We start from the raw sequence: 22,776 nt of genomic DNA, 5'->3' as shown, positions 1-22,776 counted from the left end.
ATGTCTTCTAAAAGTGAGTCCTTAGAATTCATAACATGAGCATGTGTAAACTATACCTAGTCTTTTAGTACTGAAAACATGGGTCCTAGAATAGTCCCGACACAAGACCTGTGGCTGCTCCCACATTACCACTTTGTTTTGTTAATCAAGGGGAATCTTCTAAAAGTTACTTTACTTAATTGGGCCTACTTCACTTCTTCCTTTTATCTTTCCCTTAAATATAGCGTGCCTATCAGTTGGCTGGACAAGTAGAGAAAAGATCTTGGACTAAGCTGTCAGAGATGTAATTTTGTGTTGCCGCAATTAGTTGGACAGCAAATAGTGTTTGGAAAAATCCTGTTAACCAACAATAATAAAATAGCTTAAGAAAGCATCAGTCTGTCTTATAAAGCATTTTGGATTCACCTCCCTTAGAGTCAGCATGGTCCCTCCTGTATAGTCTTTAAATCCTTATTCTTTGGGTCTTTTTTTCCCCTCTAGTTTGCCCTATTCTGTCTCCTCATAATTAAACAAGTGGCTGCTTGGTGCCATGTAAGGCTCAGATCTGGTCTTTTAACTGTAAACTGAAACTGTTCTTTTTTAATTCTCCCAGGTTGGCTCTGTTACCTTTGGACTGTTCTTTTTGTTCTAGTGTTAGAACCAACCTCTGTTATTATCATGAAGATAAGTATGTCTCTTGGACCAGAGGGCTGTACCTAGGTGATCTTTAAAGTCTCTTCTAACTCTGAAACTCTGTAATTTTGTGTTGTGTTTAATGATGTTGACCCAGACGCTTAAAATCACTATTTTATCCTGAAGTTCTTTTTATTTTTCTTAACCACCGTCCCCCTCTACCCCCGCCCCATTATCCTCCCCACTATTTTCTAAGAACTCTTAGCCCTGCACTGTTCCACTTCTGCATCCGTAACCACATAGGCAACCCGGCCTCATTTATCAAGAGTTACTGTCTTCCTCTCATGAGTGTACATTTGAAAACAGTGATTGAGTATTTTAGAATCTCATGTTCTTTAATATTCTCTGGTTCAGAGTGACAGATCAACTTACACTATTTTCTAAATTTTAAATTAAGTTTCTTTTGGCTCAAAACTGTTACGATATTAGAATTAAGGTGTTCATTCAATATTTAACTCATGACTGTATCTTTTATGGGTAAAACCTGCCTTCTACTTTAGAAAAACTGCATAGAATATAGAGAGAAATTTTAGGCTTATGATTGAGTTTTAAAGCAGCAAATTTTAATTCTTTCGGTGTGAATATGAAACTTTATAATAAGGCTGTTCTTCAGTTTACTTGCCTTCACCCCCTTACTACTCTTGCTGTCTCTCACTTTATACTCTGGTAATTAAAACTTTCAGTTGTAATATACCTACATTTTTCTCTAAAGAGAAAAGTTCCTCAAATGTGATGCCCTCTCATCTCATAAAGGCCCGTGCCTTTGCATATTGCTATTCTTGTGGCCTAGAATCCTGTCAACTATTACCTCTTGTCCTTTAGCCTGTTACGTCTGAAACTTAAATGGTCATACAAATCACATGGGGACCTTGTTAAAATGTGGGTTCTGCTTTACTAGGACTAGAGCTGGTCTCAAGATTCTGTATTTTAACAAGCTCTCTGATGATGATGTTGGTCTCAGGACCACATTTTCGATAACAAGAATTTCTGCTGCCTGACAATATGACTGTCATCAAGAATATTTCGTCTGACTCCCCCCATATACCTTCATTATCTCTGTTACTGTAATTATTTAGTTATCTGCCTCCCTATTTAATTGCAGATTTTTGCCTATAATGATTGTATCTCTCATCCTTGTATTTCCAAAGCTAACTGTACTGTTTAATAGAAAATAGACTTTTAGCAAATGTTTATCACCCATTAGCTGGTGTTCTTAAAGCTTACTTACCTAGACTGACATATGTAGCCTACTTACGTAGTTACATAGTTATAATCTATACTGAATATAGTGGCTTTTTGATTATTTTATTATAGAAAGGAAATGAATTATGGTCTTCAATTTTTTTTTCCTCTTTAGCTCTTTTTATAGAAGAAAACAAAACAAAACCTTAAATGTGCCTTTAGCTAAGGATTATTTTCTTGAAAATAATGTTCTAGCCCTTTGTAGAAACAGAAACATTTTAAAATCTCTATGATAAACATATAGTGTTTCTCAAATTATTTAATACTATGTTTGTATAAATCAGTTTTCTAGAAAACTAATGACTGTTTACTTTTCCTTCCACTCAAGGAGAAGTACAAATGTCTACCACAAGACGAAAACGTAGCATGTTATGTTGTTTACCGTAAGCTGTAGTAAAATGAGCTCACTTGTTGACAGGTATGTTTTTAGAGACTCATTTATTTTGAATTATGTAAAGCTATTTTAACAATTCACTGTTAGAGTAATGGTCTGTATCACTGATAAAAGAAGTGTTATGCTTAATCATTAATACTATTATGCATAGCTTCTGTACTGAGCAAATGTCATGTAAGAGTAAAATGTATTATCTAGAGCCAAAGTCAACAGCATGTGGCTTGTGTTCTAAATGGCTCTTGAGCTGTAATTCTGAGTGATTTGGTCAGAACTGTTCTGAAAGGAATTATAACAATTTCAGGGGTTTCCTTGGCACTTTCTGGAATCATCTATCTCCTTATCTATTGGTTCTAACTTCAGCCCATTAAACATCTTAGCATGTGTGACTCATAAGAGGTAACTCATGAGAGGTGACTCATAAGAGGTTAGTTGAAATTATAATCTTTAAATCTTCCTCTTGGTAAAGGATAGGCCTCCTCGTTTCTTTGATTTTAAGACTTCTTTAACTTTTTTTTTTACCTTTTAACATGTTTGACACTAGAGTTCATCTTAGAGTAGGCTTATCAGAGTTTAATTAGTAGTATTTTTTTTTTTTAATTGGTAGTATTTTTAAATTTCTTAGTGGACGTAATAATGGACTTCCCTGGTGGCTCAGAGAGTAAAGCGTCTGCCTGCAAAGCAGGAGACCCGAGTTCAATCCCTGGGTCGGGAAGATCTCCTGGAGAAGGAAATGGCAACCACTCCAGTATCTTGCCTGGAAAATCCCATGGGTGGAGGAGCCTGGTGGGCTACAGTCCGTGGGGTTGCAAAGAGTTGGACACGACCGAGCAACTTCACTTTGACTTTTAGTGGACATAATAAGTTTTATCATCAGTGGTATCTTAAATTTGATGAAATACAGTGAAAGCTTTTTAAAAATACGTACTCTGACAGCTAACACGCAGAGCACTTTTTGTGCTTTAACTTCATTTAATTTCACAATAATTCCATGAGATTTTACAGATGAGGGATCTGTAGGTCAGAGAGGTTCAATAGCTTGTTTTAAGGTCACACAGTAAATAATAAGCTGGAGTTACGACCGGTGTTGATCTCTCTGACTCTAAAGTTCCTATGCTTTTATTTTCGTATACTGTGTGGTTTTTCCATAGGGGATTCTTTAAGAATTTTATAGCTAAACTTGTGTATAGAAATGACTTTTGACATCTAGAGGCAGCTTCCTTCCCTTTTCTGTGAGGTAAATAGTGAAGGTGCATACTTTGCCAGAGCTTAAGATCTGAAGGGCAGGGAGTTTGCTCAGGGAGCCCTGCCATAGATGTGGGCTGTGCAGTAGTTTCAGGTGGAATCTATGTGTAGAGTCTTCTTCTCAGAAAGAATGTTTCTTCACTACCCCTGAGGCATTAAGTATGATTTCAGTGTTGTACTTTTGAACGATTTCCAGTTCCCATTCTAGATTGTATGACATCTAGGGATGACATCAGAATGTTCAGACATAAAGCAGTGGTTCTTAATATGAGTTCATTTTCTTTCTGAATGTCATGAAACTTAATGGACTCTCTCCTCAATGATGTGCATTTACATGTAGAATTTTTTTATAAATTTTAGTGTTTACATGGAACCCCAAAAGTTTGCTATGATAGAAGATTTGTAGATGATCTCAGTTGTGGGACTCATAGGCACTTTATAGCCCACAGAGAGATGTGGTTAAAGGAATCAATAGTGAGTTCATGTAAAAGATCATAAGTCACTTGAAACTATTTCATATTGCCCCTTAGGTTAAGGAGTTAGCCACCAGGTCTCCAGATTTCAGAGAGACTTTTGTTAGAATGCTCTTCCCCTCGGTCTTCCCAGAACCAACACCTTCTTGTCTTTTAGATCTCAGCTCAAATGTTCCCACTTCAAGTCCTTCCCTAACCACACAGACTAAAATAACCACCCAGTAATAAAAACATCGCTCCTTTAAAAATAAAAAACAGCTCACACATTTTCATGTTGGTTTGTTTTTTTCTACTAGAAAATAAGCTGCAGGGGAGCAGGGACCTATATGTCTAGCTAACTGCTTGGTAGCCACGCCTGGAATAGAGTGTGGCCCCAGAGTGCTGACAAAAAAAATGTTTGTCAGATGGATCAGTAATGAATGAAATGATACCAGTATAAGTTAACATGCTAGATAGTGTGATGTTTCTGAGTGATGTGTGTTTTATAAAGTAAATGTCTATTTGAAAATGTGCTACTATAATTAAATATGACTTTAAGTGAATCATTTTTATAATGGCAAATACACTGATTTTCTCTAGGTTTTCACTAGTTACTAAAAGTTTGAAATAAGATATTTAACTTTTGGTTAAATTCTTGTTTATTTTAATAAACTTTTTAAAATGTAAAACATAGTTGAATTTTGTCTGTATGTATTAGAAAACGGGTTAATATTTATTGGGTTTGAATTTGTGCAGTCTGTAACTAACTCTACAAAGATCCTAGGCTATAACTGATTGATTTATGTTTTGTTTTCGTATTGCTGTTGCTTAGTGAATCTGCTCTTATTTTCTGTATCTTTTTCTTTTAGAGATGACGGTAGTATTTTTGATGGGTTGGTGGAAGAAGATGACAAGGACAAAGCAAAAAGGTGGTTAAGCTTATGATATGATATAGGGAAAAACAAGTAACAAGTAAATGTAATCAGTGACTTCCAAAAGCTGTCTGCCTTAAGAACTTAGATATGTTAGAAAGTAGAAGAGCTGAGGATATCAGTATGTAGTTTATAAATTAAATAAAATTTTCTTCTAAAAGTGCCTTTCTCACCACATCACATTATGGCAGTTAGTATTTACATGACATCACTGGGGATGTAAGCCTTCAATTACTTGCTAAGGGAGGGTGTGCCTAGAATCATCATTGTAGTTACTATTTTTCCTTAACCTACTCTGTTCTTTGGAAGCGATTTATCTAATATAGCACACCTTCAGAGCAGAGATGGGAGAATTGAGTTTCACCTCCCATGGGGGGATCTTATACTCCAGTGCTATGTTATTCATTCAGTTGCTTGGTTTGTTCCAGCTTTGGCATTTGGCGGTCTTTCAGAGTTGGCTTCTCTGTGTCTTTTGACATGCCTCCATTCTCCAGTAGAAGGGAAAATAGATGATAGGGGAGGACAGGGAGAATTGATGGAGAGGTTCATCAAGTAGGAGAGCAGATGGCGTCTAGAGCCATGGTGGTGATGCTGAGGCTTTAACCTTAAATATGGGCCTCGATGGTAATTAAAGCAGCAGGAGGGAGGGTCCAGATAGCATTACAGCCAAGTTTGTAGTCACTGAGAGTGAGCAGTATTTGGTTTTTTCCCAGTCACATTGAACTATGTGGGTGCTTAGATGAGGGTAGAGGCTGTTGTAGCATTACATTCAGAAACAAAAAATAAACATGTAATAAGAACTAGTTCCTAAACATCTGTTTTAGCAAAATAAATGGTACTGGGATAAGGAAAATATTGAGGAAAGCTATATAACTTTATTCAAGTAAATAAAAAGACCTGTACTTGAAGCTAAACATATATAGGATAACTCCTTTCCTTTCAGTCTAGTGGGAGAAAGTTTCTATAAAATATTTTAGGGTAGAAGTAAAGTCACTGTTAAGGTGGGAATGATCAGTCTTGCCTGAATGAAGAGGCAGAACTTTGAGGAATTAACTTGGACAGATTTAAAGGCCAAATTTGTAGATGGATAAGGTGAGCTAAGGGTTTTCTCTTTGCAGAGATGAAGGTTTGATCATGTATTTAGGGGACCAAAAATACTATGATTGTGGGAAACCTTGGAGAAAGAAGACCTCATAATAATGCTGTCAGAATTACCCAGACTGCATTGAGCTCTGACATCTGTGAGCTATCATTACTGAGGTCATCACAAGGGCTGAGTACTTCCAACCTGAATGTAACATGAAGTAAAGTTGCTTTAATGAGTGTGATCCAGTGGTAGAATTGTCAATGATACTTGATTTCCATGTATTTCTTACACTTGAGTTAAAACGCCAGTTTTAAGTGATTACTTCATGGTAACTGTATGATCCTGGGCATATTCTCTTTTATGCCTGAGTTGGCACACCTATAAAATGAAAAATTATAAGATCTACTTCATAGGAATTAAATGAAGTTTCATAAATGTTTCCAATAATGCCTAGCATATAAATATACAATAATGGCTCTAAATTTTACCTTCTACACATGTCTTCTGATAGTTCATAGATACTAATTCTCTGGTGCTTATTTCCTGCTTACTCCTTTCTAGAGGAGTAGAACTAGATCTGTCTCACTTCCTCTAGCATATGTCCTTTAAAATGTCAAACAAGCAATTTCTCCACATTTAAATTCTCCCCAAACCGTCTCTCCACCCGGACTAATATCTCGTGTTACATTACATGGTGACTTGGAAATTCTTTTAGAGTTTTCTCTTGCTTCCTCACTCCAAATCTGATTTGCCTAGAATTGCTAGTTCTGCCTGTTAATCCTCAGACCCGCACTGCTGTGTTAACCCTGCCACTGCTGTGGTTTGTAGCCAGGATCTCGCAGTTCCTCCTAAGTGGTCACCTGGCCTCCAGTCTTACTTGGCATAGTAGCTTTTGTTGAATGGATTGTTTGGCCAAGCGTTGATTCTTTCATTACTCGGCTGCTGGAACGGTCTTACTAACAGTCAGTTCTGTTCATGGCGTTTCTTTCCTTAAAGCCTTTCAGTACCTTTCACTATTTAATGACTTTCACTGAAACTAAAATCCTTTTGTGTAGCATAAAAACGTAATGATTTTTTTCTGAGTACTTATTATTCCGAACTGCCCACCACCCACACCCCCGACTCCAGCATACTTGGGCACAGAAAGCCTGTACTCTAGCCACGTTAGCCATGCTGAGCTACTTGTGATAGGTTTTCATCCCTCTACAAGTTTCCTGTGTCTGGAATGGCCTTCTCACACACCACTACCCTGCCGCACCCCCCCCCCCGCCCCCGCTGGCCCCTTTCTCACTCAGCCTTCATGATTCAATGTAGCACACTTAAGAGTTTCCATAGGATTTAGGTGAATTTCTTGAAAGGGTTATCTTTGTCCAGTATTCCTAGCCCTTGTTAGCACAGTCTCTATCATTGTAACAAAGAGTTTAGTGTTTGGTGAGGGGGGTCAGTTAATTTCTATTACATTTCTTAAGAGGTTTTTTTGTATTTCTTCCCAGTACTAATACGGAATAAATGCTGCTTCTTTACTGAAAAAAAAAAAATTAAATTAATAGAATTATCCTCTGACCTTTTGGGAAAGTAATATACTTTGTTTAAACAAAAACTGAATTCTAAAGTCTGACTTCACAAAAGCATATAGTTAGAAGTGTTACAGAATGATTAGTTGCTCTGTAAATGATTGTATTTATCTTACAAGTTCTGAGTGCAGTTAAGAATTGCTCCTGGTTACTGCTTCACATAGAACAGTGGGAATTATTCATTTAGCACATATATTTAGAGCACTTACTGTTTGTTAGGTGTTATGCTTAAATGCTTAGATGAAAAAATTTGAGCTCTGCTATCAAGAAGCCCACAGCCCAGTGAAGAGATTAGATATGAAAGCAAGTGGTTACAGCTCTGTGTTGGAGGTTGGGATAGAGGAGTAAAGAGAAAGACTGTGTGGGTGAGCCTGAGGGTAGAGAGATTTTCATCTTTATATTTCTGTTTATAATTTAAAGCCTACAGGAGATGGATAACTTTCTCCTATTCAGTAATTTTTAATAATTTGTATTTCTATTTTATATGTACTTTCACAAAATATCTCAGTAATAATAATAGCCTTGTAAGGGAAACACAAATTCTTGATAAATATTAGATTCAGTAAAACTTGAGATTTGAACGTAATTTGTCTTAAAAACAATATGCCAAGTGCTTAATATGTAAGTTTCTTTAGTGGTTAAGCCAAGAAGAAAAATTACTGTCCTAATTAACTATATTGTTGGTAACCTAGAATATGAACATTCATTACCATTTGTATTCACAGAAGTATGTATGTGCTCTGTGGTCATGTCCATACTGAGCATTGTATTAAACTATTTGTGTAGTTAAATGGATTGTTTGAAAGCTGCTTATGTAATTTTTTATTCCATCAGAGTATCTAGAAACAAATCTGAAAAGAAACGTAGAGATCAGTTTAATGTTCTCATTAAAGAACTGGGATCCATGCTTCCTGGTAATGCTAGAAAGATGGACAAATCTACTGTTCTACAGAAGAGCATCGATTTTTTACGAAAGCATAAAGGTACATTTTTAACTTTGTAAAATGGATTTTTTTTTTTTAATAACAGACTCTCTCTTAAAGCATAATGTGATAGAATCTTGGCAGTGATGCTTGGGACTGGATGCTTCCTAACCTTTTTTTAAGAGAAAGAAACAATTGCCTTTTAATGATTCCCTGGTATGTTCTTTCTTTCATTCAACAAACATTTATTTAGTGCCTACTATATCCTTGATTTCCCTGGTGCTCAGACGGTAAAGAATCTCCCCGCAATGCAGGAGACCTGGGTTCAGTTCCTGGGTTGGGAAGATCCCCTGGAGGAGGGCATGGTGACCTGCTCCAGTATTCTTGCCTGGAGAATCCCCGTGGACAGAGGAGCCTAACGGGCTACAGTCCATGAGGTCACAAAGAGTCAGACATAACTGAGCGACTAACACACACAGCCTAGATTCTTGTGGTGCAGGGTAATAGTTCTGACCCTCAAGTAACTCAAACCAAGGGAGACAAATAACATATAAATAGCTAATTACAATGCAAGTAATTATAATGTGAGTGGTGCTTGTAAAGAATATTTATGTGAAAACACAGAGGAAAGAATGTGTCAGAGAAGTCATAAGACCAGTTGATTTTCCAGCTGAGTCTTCCTTTTATCTTAAGGAAAACAGCATTTCACATGGAGGGAGCAGCATGTGTAAAACCAGAGAAGGAAGGAGAGGTCAGTGTAACTGGAGCATAGAATTGAACTGGAAAGTGATGAGTGTATTTGGAGGAGAATAGAGTCAGATCATGAGATGTAATTTAAACATTATTTCAGTGACTAGGAAATAAACATGGTTTTAAAGTGATTATTTGTTAAAGAAAATCACTTTGACTAAATATGTCATGGAAAGGAAATTTTAGAGAATAGTAAGTATTTTGGTACTTAACATGCTACTTAATAGAAAATAGGTGAAAAACTTGTGTAGAAGGACATTTCCTTTTTCAGATGCAAATAAACTATAGAACTTCTCAAAAGATAATTTGTAACTAGTGCTTTTTTTGTTTCTCGCTAGCTCACTCTGTAATCTATTACTAGCCTGGTTTATGCTCCACCACTGTTTATAATTATTTTTGTTAATTTTATTAGTACCATGTCCCCCACCCTCTCTGCTGCCAGCAAAGCAGTAGCTCTTTCTTGTACCTCATCCTCTTCTGCATCTCTGAAGCACTGGAAAGTTTTACCTGCGCTCCACTGGCTTGCTTCCTCCTTGTTCTGAGATATACTGGGCTTCTTCATTCACCTCCCTCTCCCAAGCAAGCTAACTTCTTTCCTCCTTCTGCCCTCTGAACATGCCATTTCTCTAGGTCTTATCTTGTGTTCATGCTTTCTCTATGCTTTTGGTTTTGCCTCTCTGTTAAACTACTAAGTCTGTATTTTTAGATGCAGACTTTACAGTTTTTCATTTCCAGGTAACTTCTGGATCTTTGGTTTTAAATGTTCTCTGACTCAACACATCTAAAATTGAATTCATTTTCATTTTGCCGAGTCATCTCTTTGTTTCAGTTTTCCATTTCACACCACAGTCCTTTCAGTCCCCGGGACTCAGACCTGAGAAGAGTTTGCATTTTTTAGTGCACACTATCACAGCTGCCAAATTTTGTTGATTCTTCTGGTAATGTGTCAAAATTTCTGGTGTGCATTTTTACTGCCTATGTTGCCATTACATTTTATCTCTGCAAATGGCATTCTCACTGATTTCTTCATCCCTTGTTAGTGTGCTCATTCCTCAGACTTTGTAGCAGTTCAGTAAATGATTGTTGAATGAAATGATATGCATGCATAATTATTTCCCCCTGACAATAGAGGATTAATTTTGGCATTTAGATTTTTTTAAAAAGTTGGGCTTATGGTTCTCACAAAATTAAAATTTACCTGAAATTGAAAGGTAATTCTTACATACTTAATTACTCTAAAAATTAAACCTGGATTTAGCTAAACTTGATGGAATTTCTTTATGGATTTAAGTCCTTTTTTCTGAATGTATATAATTAAGTGAATTTGAAAGGCATGATTATATTCCACAGAATTAGTAGCTGTAATTATTCATATCTAATACAGACATTTCCAATATGCCAAATTTGGGGTGCCAATTTTTTATGCTGTATTTATATATCTGGTGATAGAGAAATCAAAACAACTTAGTCCATATTTTCCACTGCAAGATAGAGTATATTTTGTACAGTAAAATCTATGATATGTATTTTAATTTTGCTTGGTTGTTTTAATATGTCTGCATTTCAATATGGAAAAAATACTGCCTATACAGATTTCATTATTTATGAATAGCTTTTTATAACAATCCATTAGAAGTATGTTGCAAAATAAACTATAATAATTGTGTTAAAATATGTGCCAAAAGCTAGGGAATCGCCAAATTTTGACCAGCTTCCTACCACTAAGAAAACATTTCAGAGGACACAGCACAGAATCAGTCTGGGTTTATTACTATAAAGTTTTTGCCTAGAATTTTAGTTTAGTCTCTTTGATTAAGAATAGAACACCTTAGCCTGGGAAGAATCTCTGCCTGGCAATAGGCAGGCCTGAAATAATTCTTTTTGAAAAGCAGACTGACTGGTCTCCTTGACTCCTTTCCTCCAGGTTTATGTCCTGAGGCCTGTTCTAGGTACTACTGTTTGAAAGGCAAAGAAAGGGGAAAGAATATGTTTCTAATGCTTGATCTAGTCTGCTTATTCTGATTCTTATTTGATCATTGTGTAAAGCAGGAAGCAATCTCAGGCCAGTCAGGAACAAAGGTTCTCAAAGCTCTCCAGAGAAAATTCAGAGACTGGCATTTTCAAGAGACTAGTCTTAAACTTATCCAAATTATTCAAGCAGATGACCTGCTACATTAGCTCAAATATTTCATCATACCAACATGTGGACCTCCTGATACCTGCCTAGACCAATAAATGTTTTTGATGATGGCTCTCCTCTTCAATTAGTGCCACTAATATGTTAATCTGTTTACAGAAATCACTGCACAGTCAGACGCTAGTGAGATTCGACAGGACTGGAAACCTACATTCCTTAGTAATGAAGAGTTTACACAATTAATGCTAGAGGTATGTCCAGATTAATTTTTGAAAAGTTTTATTTTCTTAAGAAATCATAGGGGTTACCAATTCTAGTATAGATTTAACAATATTAGTTTAATACTGAAAAATCTTAATTCAGTGTAAGTCAACCAACTATTCATTTAAAATTAAGTGATGTAAGTATTGTAATAAAATAGTACTATATGTGGTAAAATAACGCCAAATCTTTGTGCTTTCAGTATCCTCTGAATTTTTGAGAGGCTTGATAAGTCAGAAACCTATAACTACCAAGTTCTCTACCTGGACAACACTAACATTTAAATGAAAAATAAAATATATTATTCAACACATAGTAAATATTACGAAATGTATTTTACTGGACAGTAGGATTTTTTTCAACAAATTAAAATCCACCTAAATACAAGATGATACTAAATGAAGTATTTTGAAAATACTAAAATAATGAAATATACATTGAAAGGCAACTCTTCTCGTTTTAAATAGAAACTTCTAAAAGGTTTTCCTTCTAAAAGTAGACGTTCTTCCATGACAGAATTATTTTTGAATACAGTTCAGATCATACTTGCTTAGAATTGCAAAACTTTATATGTCACATAGTCAGTTATAAAATCCACAAAAATTTTGAGTCACTCATACCTATCAGTTTTACTTTTTAAACATTTCCAATTTAGATTAATAAGGATATCTTCATGCACACAAAGTACAGAGTTGAGTATCAGATTTTTATGACGGCTTTTTTTTCCCCCAAAAACACTAGTAATAAATAAAGGTGGTATTATACTTGGGTGTTAACAGTTAAGGACAAGAAAAGTAGATAAGCAAAAGAAGCTAGAGACAGAAGGAGTAGAAGAAAACAGTTGAAGTAGAGATTGTTAAATAATTTGCATTTCTTATTCTGTCTGTTCAGGTTTGTTATTTTAGACTTTAAGCATATATCTCTGTGGTATATGTATAAAGAACCATGTCTCAAGTGTCTTTGCATGTTGACTAAAGTCCAAAGCAACAGTATTTTGCAAATTATTGAATTATTTTTCTGTCTTTACTAGGTAGAACAGTTAATTGCTGGATTAAGTCTTTATATATTCAGCAGAAATGTCACCATATGAAAACTGATTTGAGTGTAAATACATTGTATATATACTTAAAGCCATGCTTAAAATCTGAAAAAATAACTGAGCACATCTTATATACTATTACCTCAGTGAATCCTCACAGTAATCTTATGAAGATACACTATTAGTATCCCTTTCTTACTTTCAGATGAGGAAATTGAGCAAAGGGATTATGAAATTTGCTCAAAATAAAACCGATTAGCTGAGCCAGGATTCACTGCACGAAAACTAGGCTCTGAGCCTGTGGCCCCAGCCCCTGTGCCCACTGCCGCTCATGGCACTTCTTTTCATGAGAGCTGGGGCACAGAGCTTTTAGCTTGTGACCAGCAATTAGCTCTTTAAATGAGTGGACACAAGTTACAAACCAAATAATAGTTCCAATTAATTTTTTCTCCTCTAAAAAGGAGTTTGACATTGTCCAAAATTATCTCTTTAGATTAAGTTTATGAAATTATGCATTTATGAAAGGGTGCAAACAAGCTAATGTTTGTAACCCCAAGAAGAAATCAGCTCGTTGGATTCTTCTTTAAATCTGTCTTTATTTCTCAGTGCCATGGGTGCAAACAAGCTAATGTTTGTAACCCCAAGAAGAAATCAGCTCGTTGGATTGTTCTTTAAATCTGTCTTTATTTCTCAGTGCCGTGAGGCAGTACCATCTGTGTTGTCAGGAACCCTTTTAAAACCTTTCTCTTCACCTGGCGGTGTCACGTCTTATCGCAGCATGTGGGATGCTCTTGGGGGTGCATGGATGCTCTAGCTGGGACATGCAGGCTCTGGGATGCAGGGGCTCAGGTTGTGGCCGGCAAGCGTAGCTGCTAGCAGGCACATGGGATCTTACTCCCCTGATGAGGGACTGAACGTGCGTCCCCCTGCACTGCGAGGCGGGTTTTTAACGACTGGGCGCCAGGGGAGTCCCAGTCATAAACTCTTTACTTACCCTGCTTTATTGGTGTGAAAATTTTCTTTTTTTAATAATTTTTCTTCATTTATTTTTTTGAGTTTTTTTGGCCACACTGATTGGCATGCAGGATCTTATTTCTCTAGCCAGGGATCGAACCCACACCCCCTGCAGTGGAAGTGCAGAATCCTAACTGCTTGACTGCTAGGAAGTCCCCCCAGATTTTCTTATAAGTTCATAAATTAATGCAGTATCTATGTTTAAGAAACTTAGGAAGGTAAATTACCTATTCAATAATAAGCTAAATCAAAAAGAATTGTCTTCAGATTTTTCTTTACAGTGAACAGATTTTAACTTAATTGCGAAGACACATGTAGTACATATGTAGTATTAAAAATAACTAAATCAAAGAGTCTAGAGATTATAATCTTATATATAACAGAATATTTAAACATGTTAATTTAGAAACTATAAGTTAGTTTTCTCATGATTATCCTCACAGCTTTGAAATTACATTCCTGAAAAATATTACATCTACTAACTTTTAATATGTCAAGCATATTTTTTATTTTTTAGTGAATATTTGCACCTGCTAAGTAGGCATTTTAATGTTCATATGCCAATATTGAAGGATATGTATAATTGTGTGTATTATAACCTGGGTTCAGCTAACCTAGTTGTGTTACTGTTGGCTTATCAGTTGATCAGATTACAGTTAGGCAATCTGGATGCCCTTTTCAGCAGAATTTCAGATGTAGGTTTTGTCTAGGAATGTTAGAGCTGCTAGCAGAAGAGCTGGGGATCATTCAGCTCAAACTCTTCATTTTATGGATGATGCCTGGAGAGATTGTAGCTTGTCCAGTCAGCTAATTAATCAAAGAACTGAGACTAAGATCTTAAAATTCACTTATACCTTGTGTGTTGGCTGTCTCTCTTCATTCTTCTATTGCCACCCATCCCTCTCCCTTGTTTCTGTTGCTTAAGGAATATTCCTTGCTACCCTTGTTGGGGATGTTGAGATTAACCAAGGAAATAAGGGCAATTTAGCCTTACTAGACCTCTGTGCCAAGTTATCTCTGTGTGGAGTCACATCCTGGTACAGAGTTCTTTCCTCTTGACAGCTGGCATCTCTCCCCAGTACTCTACACGGGAAGGGCCAGGGCCCTGCCTGCCTTATTGCAAGGAGGTTCTGTCCCCTTCCTTGGGACTTCCATCCAGTCTTGCCAGATTAAGTACTCACTGAGTAAACAACCAAGATGTGTACAGGCCTTGTGATATGTGCGAAGTAGATGTCAAACAGGAAGATGAGTTTTAACTAATGAGCCCTGTCCCTCCTATCATAACAACGTGAACAAGGGGTAACCTTCACTGTTGTCAGTCTTGGAATGAGGATGGCCATCTGTCTTGTTCCACATCTCTTGTCTCCCTTGTCAAAGCCCCTCCCATTTTGGTGTCCGTACCTACCTTCTTGGAAAACTACATCCTTCCATTCAAAAGAAGTTTGAACTCTGGATCCTTTCTTGTGTTAAGACTTGGCGGGATGCTGATGCAGGTCTTTCTCTGCTGAATCTTTACCTGCTTCAGAAGAGAAAGGGGCAGGCTCTGCCTCTGGTAGTGGGATCAGGTCGTTAAGAGTTCTGATTTTAGTTTATTCCCTTCACAGAAGCGAGCTGCATCCTAATTCCTAGTAGGTCTCCCAGGAATAAGTAGAGATCATCATAGTAATCTGCTTTCAAAGATGACACAGTCTAGCTTCACATGAGAAAAGCATGTTCTTAACATCATTTTGACCCTTTTTGTTAGGAAATAATAATGGCGTAATTGTACTAAAGAGTTTTTGTGAAAATTTCATGCATTTGCTTAAATTATAAGGTTTCATCCCTTCCTCTTACATTAATCAAGAATGAGTTTGTCTGAGCCATCCTGGAAGGCAGGCATCTGCTCAAATTAATTACTTTCTGATACCCAAATGTCTTCCTTCAATAAAAGAGGAGGTGGAGGGATGCCTTTTTCCATACATTCACCATATACCTCAACAATTAGAGTTAGAGGGCGCTTGCTCTAACTCTCAGACGCGTAAGTAACATACAAGTATTTTTTCTTTGCCGTGTGCCACGCCTATGCCAGGTGCTGCAGATACACAGTGTTGCAGACACTATAGTTCTTACCAGAATTGTATCCTTTGAGAGAGCCCTGGCTTACACAAGAAATTCAGATTTAGTGTGATCACTGTTTGATAGAAGAGGAGCTCCTCTTACGACATACTTTACCTGCTGTGTATCTCAGTATCTTTTCGTTTTTTGAGTTACTCGTCTGTTACGGCTGCTCTGGGTCTTGGTTGCTGCGTCCTGGCTTTCTCTGGCTGCGGCGGGCGGGGGCTGTGCTCTAGCTGCAGCTCATGGCCTCTCACTGCCATGGCTTCTCGCGTGGCGTGTGGGCTGTGGGCGTGCGGGCTTCAGTAGCTGCAGCACATGGGCTTAGTTACCCCAAGGCATGTGGGATCCCCCCGCCCAGGGATCAAACCACGTCCCCTGCCTTGGCGGTGAGTTCTCAGCCACTGGACCACCAGGGAAGTCTTCAGCATTTTTTCCATTGGATCTTCTTTTCCTTAGCCTGAAAATACATTTCAGTTACTTTTTCTAAGAAAATGACTTCCCTTGATACTTTGTCCTCTCAAAATGTGTCCTTTCATGAACTTGAACAAAGTGTTTTATAATAGCCTTCTGATGATCCACCCATCTCTAAACTCACTGTAGCATGAATCTCCTTCCTGTTGGCATAACTCTTGAGAGTCACCAAGTCGCTTTTTAGTTCCTCGTCTTGTTTGACCCCATTTTTCACTGACCCCTCACTCACTTTGTCACGCTTTCTTCCACGGACTTCACCAACAGTGTGTGTTCTCTCCTGTCGTCATTCTCTCTGGCACGTCCGCTCCTCCTCATCTCCGTACATAGCGTGCGCCCCAAAGATTTGTCTTTGGCATCCTTTTCATTTTTGCAGGTCTCATTTCTTCAGCGTCCGCTGTGGTGCCCAGGATTCTCGGATGAAGAGCTCTGTGAGACATGAATAGAACACTGCTTTTGTTAGGTGTCGCTCCCCTGTGCTGGCTCCTCCCTGAGCTCGCAACGTCACATCTCCTAGTGCTTGCCTGAGTCCGTCCTTCTCTGCTACTAATTTTATTCGGATTCTCCTTAACTTCTCTGATTATTCCAGAGGTCACTGAAACTTTCCTCTTAATTCACTTTTTTCTCAAAATCCATTTTACACATTGCTTCCAGACCACTCTTAAGCAAAGTTCGTATGTCTTGTCCTGATATTCAAAGCCCTCCATGAGCTGACCTCGCTCTGTTTTTTCAGCTTACTCCCTTTCAGCTTATTCTCCATGTATCTCCCTGTGCTTCAGTCGTATACTTCTGTTAATATTATATATGTGATGGTGATAATGTGTTCTTTTGTTGGCCAAAGACATATTGTTGATGGCATCTGTGCTTTGGAAATACTAACTTCTTCAAATAAGGCCATTGTTGTATAATAACACGACAAAGGTAGAACATTAAGTCTCTATCTTTTAGAAACTTGCCATTCAGTAATGGTTATAGAGTGATATTTTTCTTCCAGAAGCATATTAAAATGCACAAAGATAGACACTAAGGTATTGTAAAGGGGAAAAGCTAGTATTTTGACAGTGCTCTAGAAATTTCTAGTTCTTTGTGATTTATCTTAGATTTTTATGTCTGTCCTGTGAAATACTTTTTTTCTTTTCATTTAACTGACCATTATGTTTAATTTCAGGCTCTTGATGGTTTTTTTTTAGCAATCATGACAGATGGAAGCATAATATATGTGTCTGAGAGTGTAACTTCATTGCTTGAACATTTACCGGTAAGTATAAAAATCCTGTGACCCCTTTCTCACTTTTTAAAAAAAAACTGTTTTATTAATATGTTTATTTTTGGAGGATAATTGGTTTACAACATTGTGATGCTTTCTGCCGTACATCAACATGAATCAACCATAGTATACATATGTGCCCTCCCTCTTGATCCTCCCTCCTACCTCCCACCCCGTCTTTCTCACTTGATGCCTATTTTTAAATATTCTAAAACCTCAAGAAGTGAAGCCTCGAGTTCACTGTTGAACAATGATCAGAGTGGGGATGAGACCTCTAAGTATGTCTTCGTCTTAGTATGGCTGTATTTTTTCAGCTCAGTCATGATTCTCATCTGTAGTAACTAAATATTCAACACCTACTTTAACCTGTATTCTTCCTGTCCTCTTTATTTTAATGCTGAGTTTTCAATATTAACTTTAATCAGTGTTGTGGTGATGTCACTTATTCATTGAAAATATCTTGGGAATAACTAAATTTCTACTGAGACATTTGTTGCAGCTAAATAATAATTTTCTCAAAAGAATGACTTACAAGAACATGCTGAAAATAATAGATACAGAACTTTTGTGCTCTGTGGCTTGAGTTGATAATATTTTAATTCCCATATTCCATTTGTTCTTAATATGACCCAAAGGGTAGATAATCAGAAAAGAATTATATGTAAATTTTGATTAGAATGGTGAGTACCTGAATTATGTGTTTGCTGTTTTCCTTAACATATATTTGTTGAACATCTATGCTACCAGATACTATACTAGGTGCTGTGCTCCAGTTGACAGTTTTTATGAATTTGAAGTTTTTGTTGAATATGTAATATTCTCATCTAAGGTAATGTTACACAAAAATGGGTTTGCCTCTTGGTGGATGTCAAGCCATTAGAAACAGCTAAGCCAAAGATTAGGAGAAGGAAGGATTTATTATTACTTGCAGCAAGTAAGAACACTGATATCTTTCCCAAAGCAGTATCTCTCCAAACAGCAAAATTAGGGAATTTTTAAGCTAAGAGTACATGCATATTCCTGAAGGGACCTGAGCAGAGGAGAATTCAGTATAAAGTAGGGCAGAGGTCAGCAGCATCTAAGCTTTACTTGATTGAAGTGAGCAAAGGCCCACCTCCTCATCATTCTCTCCCCGTAGCAGAGGGCCTTGGTTTCCTGCAGAACTCGGGCATGTTTATATATGTCCTTAGGGGAGGGACTGGAGCTCTGCTTTCACTGCACTGCTGCTTGCCTGCCCTGTCCCTGTTCCTGTATTCCTTTGTTCCCTTAAGATCATTCATTACTAATATTCCTTCAAGGGCAAGCATTGTGGCCAGGCTTAGATTACAAAATGGCTTCTCTTATGTCAAGAAAGCTATTTCTGGTTCTCTTTCTCTGGGGACCCCCTAACTTATTGGCTTAAAATGGGGTTTGGATGTAAATATTTTGAAGTTACTTATAAATTACTCTTAAAATGCCATCTCTTGAAAATGTGTAATGCAAAGTCATCTGTTCTGTAAAGATTTCTTTAAAGTGACGTTGAGAAGCAGTGTCTCCGTCCCTCTGATTACCCTGCTGTGTGCTTTATGAAGAGAATTTGCTCCATACTTACGAGGCCAGGCTCTCTAAGGGCGCGTTGTTTCTGAAAGCCAGGTGGTAAATAACTCGTTGATTTCCATGTCACACAGAAAATGACGTGGCTTTGTTGCTTCTCTGGGGCAGACCAAAGGAGAGACTGATGACTGAATTTTTCTGGACAACTGTTTCCTTAAGAAAAAATCTGCATAGTAAGACAGGCCAGGGAAAGAAGTCCTTTGTAGGATTATGATATGACTAAGATAAGATTGAATAATAAATAAAACAAAAGAATGAATATAGCAAAACGGAAGCAGACTCACAGATGAAGAAAAACTAGCAGTTACCAATGTGGAAGGGGATGGGAGAGGGGTATGACGGGGGAGGGGATTACCCATGCAAGGTATAAAAGCCAAACAACAAGAATGTATTGTCTAGAGCACGGAACTATAGCCATTATTTTGCAGTAACGTTAAGTGGAGTGTAATCTATTAAAACTATTGAATCATTAATGTTGTACACCTAAAACTAATAATACTATAAATCTACTGTAATAAAATAAGGTTGAGTAATTTGAATAAATGTGTAATTATAGGCTTTTAAACCTATAAACAATTTTATTGGATTTTCTTTCAGTTGTGTATTTTTAGAAACTACATAATCTTTAGTCATAATCAGGGTGTAATTTGCAGTGTGGTCAGACTTTTAAAAAGCCTGCTTCTTGGGCAGTTTTCCTGGACTTCACTGAGAATTAGATGCCTTTTCTCTCTGTTCTCATGTTACCTTATACCTGCTGCCACCATGACACTTACAGTGAATTGTAATTTTCTGTTTATTTGGATAATAATGGTAAGCTTTCTAAGTGCACGGACTTTATCTCTGTATCCACACATGCTGGCTAATTTCTTAGTGAGGCACTTAGTAATTATTGCTTGAGTATAAGAAAGTGAGTAGGTTATTTGAAATAGATGTTTTAAAGATTCCTTCCTAATGCCACACTGGATGAGGGAATATGCGCATACTGAAATAACAAACGTGTGCAACAGACCTATTTAGGACCCAGGTGTTTGGTAATTAACATACTTCCCTCAGTGAAAAGCTTCATGACCTTCTCATTGCCTTCTAGATTTAAAAAAATTAATTTTGGAGCTATTTTTACATTTATAGAAAAATTAAGAAGATAGTACAGAGTTCCCATATATGCCCACACAGTTTCCTCTGTTAGTAACATCTTCTGGGTGTTTTTAACCGTTGGTGTTACCCAAAGCATGTAGAGACTGGAAGGTGAGTTTTTGGGCAGAAGAGATCGCAGCCGATACAGCAGACCCATTTCATTGCATGCTGAGTTAATAGTATTCTTCAGTAAAATGGGTTTTTTGGTTCCTTTTTTTTTTTTTTCTAAAAACTGCTCTCTAGTTATAATGGATACTTTTCCTCACTTCACTGACATTGCTCTGTTGTATTGTTTCTTTGGCTGAGCTGGGTCTTAGTTGTAGCACCTAGGATCTTTCTTGTGGTGTGCAGGAGTTTTTTTAGTTGTGGCATATGGGATCTAGTTCCCTGACCAGGGATCGAACCTGGGCCCCCTGCATTGGGAGTGTAGATTCCTAGCCACTGGACCACCAAGGAAGTCCCCAGAAGGATGTTTTGATAAAATGAAATAAAACTTGTTTAGGATCAAACCCAATAAGGAAAAAAAAAGTGACTTTTCTCTTTTGGCCTGCCATTAATAATTAAAGTGTAACAGATACTAAGCAAAAGATTTAAAACAGTGGTGTCTCTTTCTTTCTGTTTTAACATACATACCTTTTTATCTAAAATACATTCTTGATTCTTGTCCTGAGGGGAAGAAACACTAGAAAATCTCTAAATATAAAGCTTTAGTGTTTATAATTCAGTTCTGTTGAGAAATTAAAATTTGCCATCTTAATCAGTGGTCAGTATGACTTAACAGTTTTTTAACTTAAAATTTAAATCTAGCTATAAAATTGCATGTCTGATTCTATAGGTCTTGGAAAAAATTTTTTCTTAGTTTTGTCATGTCGTACTTATGAAACTAATTTAGGTAAATTTTAACCTATTTGTGGCTACTAATCATGAAAGGAAATTTATGAATTTTTTTTTGTTGTTGTTGTTCCTGAAGTGTTTTTTTACAACAAAATGATAGGGTCATACCACCTCCAGGGCAGAAGGGATTTTAGACATTTTTCGCCTAGCCCCTTTGTGTTTGTTAAAAACACATATGAACCTCAGAGAATTGTGCAATAATTTAGTGGAACTGCCAAGACATAAAATCTCTCTACGGGGAACTTAAAATTTGTAAAGTTTTACAATTCGAAATTGCTTTCTTCCCACTTGCTTAAATGCGTTCCTGAGAAGAGAGTATATTAAATTTGTTACCATGTAATACAGGGAGGAAGGTTAATCATGTTACATAGCCTGACAGAGTCCAGGAATAACACTGTATTATGAGCCTTTCATTATCTGTTTTCTTAACTTGATAATTTTGAAATATAAACACAAGTGTGTATTAAGAAAGTCAGTACAATGTTTGGTGTAAATGCAGTATGCAGAAATAAAAATCTAGAATTTTTAAAGTAGTTATATGATTATTTGGACTTCCCTATTTGCAAATAAATATTTTTAATAAGAAAACAAATATTTGAAATAAGTAAGTAAAGCCTATCCAAAGGGCCAGAACCTTTGTTCCTTATGCTCTGTCCATAGCTCTTCAGGCACTCTTACCAGATCTGATCCCTTGAATCTATTCACCACTTCCATGGTATAATCGTAACGGATTTGACTTAGGTCATATCTGAATGCCCAAGTGGCTTTCCCTACTTTCTCCAATTTAAGCCTGAATTTTGCAATAAGGAGCTCATGATCCATGCCACAGTCAGCTCCAGGTCTTGTTTTTGCCGACTGTATAAAACTTCTCCATCTTGGCTGCAAAGAACATAATCAGTGTGATTTTGGTATTGACCATCTGGTGATGTCCATGTGTAGAGTTGTTGGAAAAGGTTGTTTGCTGTGACTTTGAAATTTTTGTCATTCTCTTGACAAAACTCTGTTAGCGTTTGCCCTGCTTCATTTTGTACTCCAAAGGCCAAACTTCCCTGTTAGTCCAGGTATCTCTTGACTTCCTACTTTGCATTCCAATCCCCTAAGATGAAAAGGACATCTTTTTCTGGTGTTAGTTCTAGAAGGTGTTGTAGGTCTTCATAGAACTGATCAACTTAAGCTTCTTTGGCACCAGTGATTGGGGCTTAGATTACTGTGATATTGAATGGTTTGCCTTGGAAACGAACTGAGATCATTCTGTCGGTTTTGAGGTTGTACCCAAGTGCTGCATTTTGGACCCTTTTGTTAACTGTGAGGGCTACTTCATTTCTTCTAAGGGATTCTTGCCCACAGTAGTAGATATAAAGGTCATTTGAATTAAATTCACCCGTTTCCATCCATTTTAATTCACTGATTGCTAAGATGTCAGTGTTCACTCTTGCCATCTCCTGCTTGATCACTTCCAATTTACCTTGATTCCTGGACCTAACATTCCAAGTTCCTATTATTAATAACAGCAGTACTGTTACTTACAGCATTGAATTTTACTTTCACTGCTAGACACATGCACAACTGAACATCTTTACCACTTTGAGCTGCTTCATTCTCTG

General features: G+C 37.1%; 1 protein-coding gene and 1 non-coding gene across 17 annotated transcripts in view; one reads left to right on the top strand and one right to left on the bottom strand.

Moving 5' to 3' along the window:
• Nucleotides 1-22,776, top strand: part of CLOCK (clock circadian regulator) — a 131,956-nt gene that overhangs the window by 62,741 nt on the left and 46,439 nt on the right. For 12 of the 16 annotated variants that reach the window (XM_043448414.1, XM_043448413.1, XM_043448410.1 and 9 more), the window contains 5 exons: nt 2,243-2,332; nt 4,872-4,931; nt 8,430-8,578; nt 11,565-11,656; nt 17,453-17,542. In XM_043448414.1, the coding sequence (XP_043304349.1) occupies nt 2,286-2,332; nt 4,872-4,931; nt 8,430-8,578; nt 11,565-11,656; nt 17,453-17,542 (438 nt within the window). In that variant the 5' untranslated portion in view covers nt 2,243-2,285. Of the gene's footprint in view, nt 1-592; nt 700-2,242; nt 2,333-4,871; nt 4,932-8,429; nt 8,579-11,564; nt 11,657-17,452; nt 17,543-22,776 lie in introns of those variants that run through there. The other 4 variants (XM_043448412.1, XM_043448409.1, XM_043448417.1 and 1 more) reach the window with 3 other exon arrangements.
• TRNAG-CCC lies at nt 20,662-20,734 on the bottom strand. The gene has a single exon. It is a non-coding gene; the product is annotated as a tRNA-Gly (tRNA).

The sequence above is a fragment of the Cervus canadensis genome, chromosome 26 (genome assembly GCF_019320065.1).
Source record: "Cervus canadensis isolate Bull #8, Minnesota chromosome 26, ASM1932006v1, whole genome shotgun sequence".
NCBI lineage: Eukaryota > Metazoa > Chordata > Mammalia > Artiodactyla > Cervidae > Cervus > Cervus canadensis.
The sequence above is the reverse complement of the archived record's forward strand: the minus strand, read 5'-3'. Positions and strand labels throughout refer to the sequence as shown.